This window comes from Gekko japonicus, unplaced genomic scaffold (assembly GCF_001447785.1).
Source record: "Gekko japonicus isolate JY-2015 unplaced genomic scaffold, Gekko_japonicus_V1.1 scaffold4291, whole genome shotgun sequence".
Taxonomy (NCBI): Eukaryota; Metazoa; Chordata; class Lepidosauria; order Squamata; family Gekkonidae; genus Gekko; species Gekko japonicus.
Window position 1 is genome coordinate 30,418 of NW_015165374.1, and position 10,284 is coordinate 40,701.

The window sequence follows — 10,284 nt, forward strand, 5'->3', positions numbered from 1 at the left end:
CCTTCCGCCGGCGCCATTTTAATTACAGTTAATTTCAATTAGAATAACTCAGGTTTTTTGCAACAATCTGAGGTCTCATACATGGTTGTAAGTCCTTTCCCACAAAGTTTTTAACTCCACAAAAGAAAAAACAACAACTTTCATACTAATATCTCCCTCATTCCTTCTCTGGTCGCTAATCTTCACCATTTTTGGGTACAGAAATATGGGGTAGGTTTGTAAAGAGTCGTCTCTTCTATTAGAATTGAAACTGAGCGTACTTACAACTCGCAATATTATATAAGTCCAGGAAGGGTTCTTTTCCCTGCTGCGTTGCTGTAGTATTGTACCCCCCCCCCCCGCATTGCGAATTGCGGGAGGGGTCGAAACAAGCCCTCTGCGCCGGTTCTCTCTCCGGGAGAACCAGTGGAGCCCATCCCTCACCGGGGGAGGGCTCCAAAAGGGGCAAAGGGGGATCAGATGGCACGGGAGTTCCCGCAAGCCGTCCGTTGTGTGCCATACCAGAAGTGATTCTTCCCCATGCAACAACTTTGAAGATTAAGAAAGTGGAGAGTGGACACTTACCCCTTCCTCCCACTCAATTTCCTGCAAAAATAAAATTATATATATATACACACACACACACACACACACACAGCATCTGGCTTTAGCTGGGGAGGGACAGAAAGGTGACCCCCCCAGATAATTACAGGGGGTGGGGTGAGAAACAACAGAGACAAACTACTTTGAAGAAAAACACCCCCCCTGGAAACTCTAGTCACAGATGTCCAGTGTGACACCCATCTGATCCTCATTGCTCTGACACTGCGTGTTTGAGCTGCTGCTACTTCAGCATAACCTACTTTGTGATTAATGTTTGGATGAAACAACAGAACGATCCATTTAGTGCTTGGCTTTTGCAACATACTTCTGGTATTAAAGCTGAAGTTATCGGGCACAAAATACTATATGTGATCAAAGGTGCCAAAAATCTTTTCAATTGATGCCTGATAATGTGATTCATTCATGCATATTTTGGGCTTTTATTGTGCATGTTCTGAATAGATCTAAATCTAGAAACAAGCCAGTCTTTATACACACAGCTCCAGCTCTTAGTGCTATAAAGAATGCTAAGTAATTCCTAAAACAATTTCCAGACGTTTCCCCTTTTACTGGAGCACAGAAATTGTTAAATACACAAATGCTTGGGGTTAACCCTGAATATTTCTTTTGCTAAAGTAGCATTTATAGCTCCTGTAGATTTTGTGAATCATCACAGGATACAAGCTTGGTTTGCAACAGCAGCTTCAGAGATCAGCAGATGCCTACACCCCGCAACCTTTTTTGAAGTAATAAAGACCAGATGGGAGTATTTTTAAAAAAGTGAAAAAAGAGACAAAGACAGTCCACCATTCTTTGCAGTGACCAGGATCATATTTCAAAAAGTGTTTTCAAAAATCAAAGCTTTTCAGCCATACACCCACTTCCAATTTAACAGCTTCCTTGTGCATTACAGCTAATCTCTAAGTATCAACCGGGAACTGCAACTGAGATTGAAAAGATGTAGCATTCTTTACTGTGGTTTCAGTAGGTTCTTTAGCTAAACTATGAAGCAGAATATGCCACTTGCCTTGAATGTTAGTTTACATTCCATACACATTTTGAAAACAACAGTAAAACCAATCTGGGGATGGGGGATATGCTAGTGATGTCACAGAACCTAGTCTAGCCAATAGACATCCCACCAGTTTCTATTTGAACAAAAGAAACTGAAGATGTTAAGGGGTGTGGGGAGAGATCTGTACCACTCATTACCATTATAGATTTATATAGTTTTCCTTAACCTCAGTGTTAACTATTAACTGCAGAGATCTAAGCCACCTTAGAGAAAAAACAGATCATGGTTGGGTGTGTGTACACGTATGCCATCAAGTAACAGCAGACTTATAGTGACCCCACAGGGCTTTCAAGGCAAGAGACATTCAGAGGTGGTTTGCCATTGCCTCTTCCACAACACAACCTGGAGGTCTCCCATCCAAATACTTGCCAGGGACAACCCTGCTTAGTTTCCAAGATTTGACAAGATTGAGCTAGCCTGGGCTATCCAGATCAGGGCACAGATCACAATAGAGCCACTGCAAATCAGTTTTTTTTCCTGGTCTTGTTAGTAGAGGTTACTGGTTCATGTGTATTGGATTGTGAAATATGACAGCATACAGGTATGCATGCAAAATCTGATTTCATGCAGCCAGACAGTAACTGAAGCAGTTGTAATCATAAATTTATCCGAACCCATATCAGAGAGCCCAGGGCACTAACTTTAACTTCCAGAGAAGTTACGCTAATGTTTCAAGTTTGGTATACAATTATCTTAGCACTACAAGTGAACCATACAAGGCTGCTCCAATCTCCCGTTAAAGGAGGACATGGAGATTGTCATAGTGAACTGTGCCAGACCCCTGACATTCTGTTCTTCTCTTTGGCAACATTCCCTGCTCCCCCCAATACTTTCTCCTCCTCAGTCCTTTCTACAACATTGATCATCTCCTGGTCAAGACAGACATACCCTAAAATCCTTCTTGCAAGGAAGTGTCTTTTTAGCGCCTAATCAGCACTCTAAACATAAGCAGCTAATGAAATTACATTTAGCCTCTTTGGCCACAGTCCAGAAGCCACAGTTTGCAGAAATCCTGCTAGGTCAGTGGGATTTTGGTTGAGTGGCTTTGGCACTGCAACCACTGAACTCATTTCAAAGTGAAACAACAGCATGAAGAGTATAGTAGCCAGGCCATCTATCTTAAATCCAGCTAGAAGCCTGACCAGTAATATGTAGTACTTTTATCTAAACAGATTTAGCCTCATTGAATTTAGGGCAGCATAAATACCTAATACTAACCTAGATTGAAGAAATGACACAAAACCTGAATCAAATATCTGCTTTTATTTAAAAAATATATGTCTCAAATATAGTACTGGAATCCATGTAGCAGCAACCAAAAAAGGCACAAGTATAGAAACAACCCAGGCAGTACAGAGTCTTATAATTACTCTCTGTCAAAAGTTCAGAACACGTATTGTGAGGATTCATATCACTTGAAGAATAGGGAAGAAAGTTGGTGTATTACAACTTCTCTTATAAGGGACAACTGCTTCTGTATCTGTTCTCATCAGAAAATCTTCCATCGCAGTAGAGGTCATCTGCAAACACTTTCCGAATAAGAAAACAGAAACTTCTTGGTTGTGTGCTCCTGCAACTAAATGCAGGCATTTCTAATTTACAATTTTTAGAGTATTTTACTAATTAACATTGTATGCAATATAGAGATCGACCAAACCTATTTTGCCAATGATTTATGGCCCTATCAGATTATGGTAAAGGATCAGTATTTATTTTCCTGGTTCTATGACAGCCAGATCTCTGTGTGTCAAGCCCACAGAGGTTCTGTGTCTGCAGACTCTGTCATCCTGTTCAATGAGGAGAGCACCTCTGTGCATAAACCCTTGTGCGTACATAGCGTTGCCAATTCCACTGAAAAGAGTATCATTGAGGAGGCTCCAGGTCTCCATAGCTTTGATGTATTAGGATACCAGCATGCAAGATAAATACATGGGCATATCAAGGATCAGTCTATATGTCTAGCAATACAACATTAATGTCTTTGTTAGAGAAGACACTTTATGGCTATATGACAAATGATTAGAAATCCGCTTCTTCTGGAAAAGCCATAAACTATATTAGATAAGTTAGGAAACATTTTAGTGTCCAAATGTCTAAATACCCAATGTAATAAAAGCTATTTAACTTCATAATTCAAAAGCTGGATTCCATAATACCCTTTAATGAATCTGACAATGAGAATATGAACTTTTTTGGGGAAAGGTTATTTTTAAACAATGCACTTTATTAAGAATAGTTGAATAAAGAATATTCTACAAGTTCCTGCATTCTTTCCATGCTCAGTAGCATTACACATGAATTCTCAAAAATAGCTTGTTTTCCTTTTTACACATTCACAGAACCAGCGAAAGGAATTGTGCCCTTTAAGAACAAAAGTTAAATCAATGCAAAAGACCACTGTAACAACAACCCCCAATTTACAGTACTTAAAAATAGAGTTGAGTTATGTACATACAGTGAGTGTTTAGTATTTCCATATTCAACATATTTTATTTGTTCTGGAATGACTCAGTGAATGTCAAGCTTTCAGTTCCATCAGCTGATAAATCAGTAAGCTTGAGCCTTTGGAGAGAAAGCCAATCCATCAGAGCAGAAAATAGGTACCCCAACTGTGTGTGAGGAACAAATATCCAACAGTACAGATCTTAATTCAGTACAGACTCTGCAGCTTCCCAGATAAGTGAGGCAGCCTTGTCCAGTTCCAGGTCCGTTTGTTCTACTGTCACGACAACACGAATGCTGCAAAAGGCAAAACACTGGACAGTCAAGCTCTAAGCGTAATAATAAGTTGCTGTTTTCCCCTGGACCAGCTCATCTGAGCAATGTTTTTATTTCATATTAGACTATTAACAGTTGCCCTCGTCAACTCAATACATGTTATGAAGCCTAGGATGGGAAACATCATGGCAAAGAAAAGTTATGCTTTTGCTTGTGAACATCTTACTCATCCTTCTCGTATCAAGTTTTATACAACATATTTTCAGAGTTTTACTTGTTGCTTTTCAAATAATTTTTGTATGATAGATTAGAATCTAAAGGATGATCTGTAAACCCTTCAAGGAAAGTCTGCCTGTTCATCAGTCCAAATCCACTATCTAGGATCTTCAAAACCTAAAGTTACAACAGAAACCTCCCATGCCCTTGCACATTAGAACCACAACACACTCAAAACAGCTTTGATTTAATACTAAGATAGGTGTCTACTAACCTAGGTGGTGGAAGATGTTTTTCTTCTTTTTCCAGATAGCGGGCCTGAGTTAATGCAATTCCTCTGTTCATACACTGGGAAGGCAAATATGAAACCATGAACTGGTTGTGTTTAGAATTAGAATTTCTAAGTAACAGTACAGTACCATGCAAGTACATTTTAAGTCATCATTTTGGCATGACTGTCCCTCCCAGCTATCCTCATCATCCATACTTGTCACACTGTAAGCCATTCCCTATCAACCCTCATCATTGCTCCTGCCACCCAGATATTTAAAGCAGTTCAAGTATATTTTTACCAATTTAATACAACAGAGTGAATAAAGAGCTGGATGAAACTCCACACATTATCTTATCAGTACAGTGCAATGTCAACTGCTAGTATTTTTAACGCCCTGAGCAGACCTTAGAAGGGGGGGGGGGCTTTCCCTGGAACTCTTCAAGTAGGCCATACTTCTTGGCAAGTCTTTGGGTCAATTTGGGAGAACCTTTAGATTTCATGCTCCTATATTTATTTTAACGTGGGAGCTCTCTGAGTCTAGCAAAGTAGAACACCACAGAAAGGAAATACACAAACTAAGAACTCCAGTCACATCTTTCAAAGAGGCAGGGGGAGAAGACAGGAGGGAGTGACATGTCTGGGCAAAGCATGAATCTTTGTATTAAAAAATTACAACAGTCAGAGCAATCCCAAGTTAGATACTTAGGCTTGGATCCTGCCTAAAATTTCCACAGATTGAGAGATTTCTGTTTATGGAGTGAAACTTCCAAGTCCCCTGTCCTAGTATAGACCCAAAAACCCCTGAAATGTTGCTCCTGGGGGATTGGAGGCCCTACAATAATAGCTTTTTGGGGAGGGATATGTCCTCTAAAGAAGTATCCAGCCCCTACATGGTCCTGCTCCCAGCAGCCCTGGAGCAGTCAAAGGCTTTTTCTGTTGCCACCACTCTGGTCTAAGGGGTCCCTTCCTCTAAATAAGTCTCCAGCCCCTACATGGTCCTGCTCCCAGTAGCCCTGGAGCAGTCAAAGGCTTTTTATGTTGCCACCACTCTGGTCTAAGGGGTCCCGCATTTGGGGGGGGGGAGGATTCCAAGTAGCACCCATCTACTTGTGAGTACTGCCAGACATAAAACAAGACAAGATACAACAACTGGCTTATTAAACAAAACCAAGACAATAATTAAACAGGCAGGTTCCCAACAAGCAGAGCAAAACGGACAAAGGAACCAACAACAACAACAAAAATCTCTAATGCTGTTACCTCCCTGGTTCCTAACTTGATCTCAGGATCTGGTGAGGGATCACCTCCTGCTGTTAGCAGTCTCTCCACCATGCAGCTCTTGGAAGAACAACAATGCCCCTCCTTGGGAGTCTTACATTAACTTTCCAGAGGCCCTGTCCTCCTCTGTAGCTATTAACCGACCTTTGTCCTTAAATCCCACCATGCCCTATCCCGGGTCAAGGGCACCTGGGAAATGTAGGCCCAGATGGAAAACTTACAGCAAGGTCCTAGGGCTTTAAAAGAGGGACCTTACATAATCCACAATTTCCTTCAGCAGTTTCATGTCACTGTCTCGAGTCAGTGCTCTCTTCCAGCTGGAGGTGTAATGCTGGAGAAAGCGATGGACTTTCCACTCGTAGACCAGGCATCCTAAAATAAGAGCCAACACACTGTGGAAGCTTAAGGCAGGATCCAAGCTTTAGTACTGACTTTTGTATACTTTCTACATAATTGGTGGCTAAGCCAAAATGGAGAATTTGCTTTTATGGCATTATCTGATCATTTCTAAATGAGTGATATGTAATACGTATGTGACTTGTATTGTTGTTACAGTAAGTCAAAATGTATTTGCTTTGAAATGTCCAGAGTTAAGTGCCAATATTCACATTCAGAAGAATGATGTAGTATAAACCACTGGGACAGCAGGGGAAGAATCATATCTGAAGCTTCCCTTGTTCTCCATTTAATGAAACTTTCCTTGTTCCCCATTTAAAAAATCTCCCTGTTGGAATTTCTAAGAAGGCTTATAGCTTGGCCTTTTTCCTGACATTTTTGCTTTCCATAGGTCAGAAGGAAGGAGCAATTCATTAACACTATTTGCCCACCTGCTGTCTGATGTTGTATTGCCCAGAAAGGGCAATAGCGGAGCATGGTCTACTCTTGATGTGCTCAAATTCAGGACTTTAGTTTATCTTTTACATACTTCTTAAAAGGCAAGGATTGGTATGTTGTAAACATCTGATATTTTTAAAAATGCAATTTAACTCCAGCTCATATTGTAATTTAGTAAGGCAGTGCTAGCTATGAATAGGTTTCTACAGCTGCAGAATGTCCCATTACTTTCTTTTAATCGCTAGACCTGAACACAGTAAAAAAGGGACCTTACATAATCCACGATTTCTTTCAGCAGCCTCATGTCACTGTCTCGAGTTCCAGTGCTCTCTTCCAGCTGGAGGTGTAAGGCTGGAGAAAGCGATTGACCTACCACTCGTAGACCAGGCATCCTAAAATAAGAGCCAAGACATCAAGATCTATGCGCTCAGAAACAGAACTGTACATATGCCAAACACAAACATTGATTTCATGAACATTTTTCTTTATCACTGCATCACAAACATGGAAGATACATGTCTCAAAACTATACCATCCATTAGGGACCACTCGATCCTTAGCATTTATTAATGTAAACCAACCCACAAGGCGTCACAGCAGAGACAGGACCAAGCAGAGCATTAAAAGCAGGATGCCTTGAGTGTACAGAGCCTGGTTACAGACTACAAGAAAGTGTGAATAATTCTTCCAGCTCCTTCCACATTTTGTACCAGATATTTCATTCTTTAAAACTCTGAACACACTTTCTTATCTGCCAGAAAAAGCTTTCCTGGATTACACTATCATTTTCCCAGTTGTGATATAATCTAGTTCCAGACACCAAACGTGATTCTGAGAAGTCTGCTTTATCCTTCTAGTGGCCTCCACTATTTGGGCTTTGCTGTGGGTGCCAAACATTTTAACAAAAACAAGAAGTGCAGGTTGCCCAAGAGGATGAAAACATCTGGCCTACGGAATTAAAAGAAGGAAGTCTTTTCCTCTGTACACAAAAAATCACCAAGACAAAGTTTTATGAACAGTTTCAGTTTGTCCCTAACCATCAAAAGGTAAAAAAGCAAGTAACAACTTATAGAAGACAGTACCTAAGCTGCCCTTGTAAGCCAGATACGTACAAACAGGCTATTCTATGAACAATGGCAGTATCTCTTCTTGGTTTGTATTCTTCTGCCACTAGCTAAGCATAAGAATTCCTTTTATAAGAGCCAGACAAGTAGATTATGACCAAAAAGGGGAAAGATGTAAGAACATACATCTGACTATTACTTAAGTCATACACAAAGAATGTTGCTTTATGTTAGAACTGTGGTATCACCTCAAATTCATTAAATTTGCAAAAGATGTCAGCACAATTATCTCTAGAGAAATCTTCGTTTCTAATAGTTGCACTTTACATTCGATTGTAAAATGTTTATTGCTAAAATGCTGCAACATTCCTGTGGAAGCTACTTCATGATAAGATATTACTGCTGCTAAAAGCACACTCATGCTCAAGAGCAAAACACAAGCAACATCTAGATGACACAGGAGAACAAGAGAAAGTCTGACGAACAGTTCAACAGATTTCTACCTGGGCATGTGATGATCTGGCATACTGAAGAAAAGTGTGTTTGAGATCACCCTAAAACTCAGCACTTACCTTGCCCTTAAATATTCATACCAAATTGAGAGAGGTACCTGACCTTTTGAGGACAACCTACCAAATCATATTAACATGTGAATTGTAGCTTAAAGATACACACACTACAGTGTGAGACAATCTGGTAAGGTAGAATCTCAAAATGTGTGTCTATGCCAGATAACAGCCACTAAATAAGTTTCAAAATGGCCACTTCATACAGTGGACATTTAATTCTAAATATAATAGACAGAATAGTGTGCCAGAGCTTGTCATTAACAGGGAAAACAGTATTTTACTAAAAGCTGTTCCCTGCAAGGAGGCAAGGTGAGAGAATTACTATAACAGGCCTTAAAACACTTTTTTTTAGAAAGCAAGCTATTAATGGTCCACATCACATTCTGAGACACTTTTAAGTCAAAACAGGTCATTAGCATGCTCCAGAAGTGAAGACAATTAAGTGGCGCAAAAGGTGGATAAAAATTAGAAGTTCTTTAAAGTGAGAAGCCACCTTTGAACTCGAGCCAATTCAAAACTTGTGGGTATGGCTCAAACAATAGTGCTTTGTAGTAAACTGAATTTCTGAAGACTGCAATACAAATCTTAAGCTGATATCCAAACTCCTTCTGTCAGTTACTTAAAATAAACCATCATCCGACTCAAGTGCACATCCAGTTCATGCTTGTGCTAGAGAAGACAAGCAGTCTTGTCTACATACCAAATAATATCCTCCAAGTAATTAGAGATGTGTGCAGTTGCACAATACCCATGCTAAAGAAAGCCTAGTAAAAATGTGGGAGAAGCCAAGGATGGACAGATCAATAAGATGTGCCTGATGGAACCGCTGCCAATACTTTAAGCAGATGTCCCACAATCCAAGAGCAAATGTGTCACAAAGCCAAATCAAGACATAAATTGGACACAATATATCAGAATCAATCTGGTGCACAAAATCTACTGACATGCATGGCCGGCTCGCCCAATACTTTAAGCAGATGTCCCACAATCCAAGAGCAAATGTGTCACAAAGCCAAATCAAGACATAAATTGGACACAATATATCAGAATCAATCTGGTGCACAAAATCTACTGACATGCATGGCCGGCTCGCCCGCTAGGTGAACTAGGCCTTCACCTAGAGCGCAAGCCGGCAGTTAGGGCGTGGGAGAAGAGGCGGGGCGGCCGCCGGCAGCCTCTCCTCGCCCGCAGCCCGGCCAGGGCAAGAAGGGCGGGGAAGGGGGCAAAGGGGAGCGCTGCGCTGCCAGGGCCTGGGGGCCCGTGTGATGAGGCAGGCAGGCAGGCAGGCAGGCAGCCAATCCCTGGGGCCGCTGCCGGGTCGCCGGCCCAATCAGCGCCCCCGACGGAAATCCTGCGTGTTAAATGCTGGAATCCCCGGGGGCTGCCGCCTGACGAGGCACTCCTGGTCGGCTCCAGGAAGGCACTCGTCCTCCTCTGCAGGTAGGTGGGGTGGGATGCGAGTGGCAGTGGCGGCCGAGGGGGAGGCGAGCAGCGGCAGCGGCCGGGAGGGGGAAGGGTAGAACGGGGCTCTGCAGGAGCCTGCAGGAGTTTCCCTCCCAGCTCACTTTCCCTCTCCGTCCCCCCTGGCCCATCGCCGCCGCTCGTGGTGTTGGGGGGGGGAGGCGGGCTCGGACGGCGGCCTGGAGGAGGGGAGGCGGGCTGGGAAGGGTAGAA

At 42.0% G+C, this 10,284-nt stretch overlaps 1 protein-coding gene across 1 annotated transcript in view; it reads right to left on the minus strand.

Moving 5' to 3' along the window:
* Positions 1–2,919: 2,919 nt before the first annotated feature.
* SPTLC1 (serine palmitoyltransferase long chain base subunit 1) overlaps positions 2,920–10,284 on the minus strand; it is a 40,458-nt gene continuing 33,093 nt past the window's right edge. The window contains exons 13-16 of the mRNA XM_015410637.1: positions 7,975–8,009; positions 7,252–7,369; positions 4,866–4,939; positions 2,920–4,396 (exon numbers count right to left, since the gene is read on the minus strand). Coding sequence (XP_015266123.1) covers positions 4,303–4,396; positions 4,866–4,939; positions 7,252–7,369; positions 7,975–8,009 — 321 coding nt within the window. The 3' untranslated portion in view covers positions 2,920–4,302. The remainder of the gene's footprint in view (positions 4,397–4,865; positions 4,940–7,251; positions 7,370–7,974; positions 8,010–10,284) is intronic.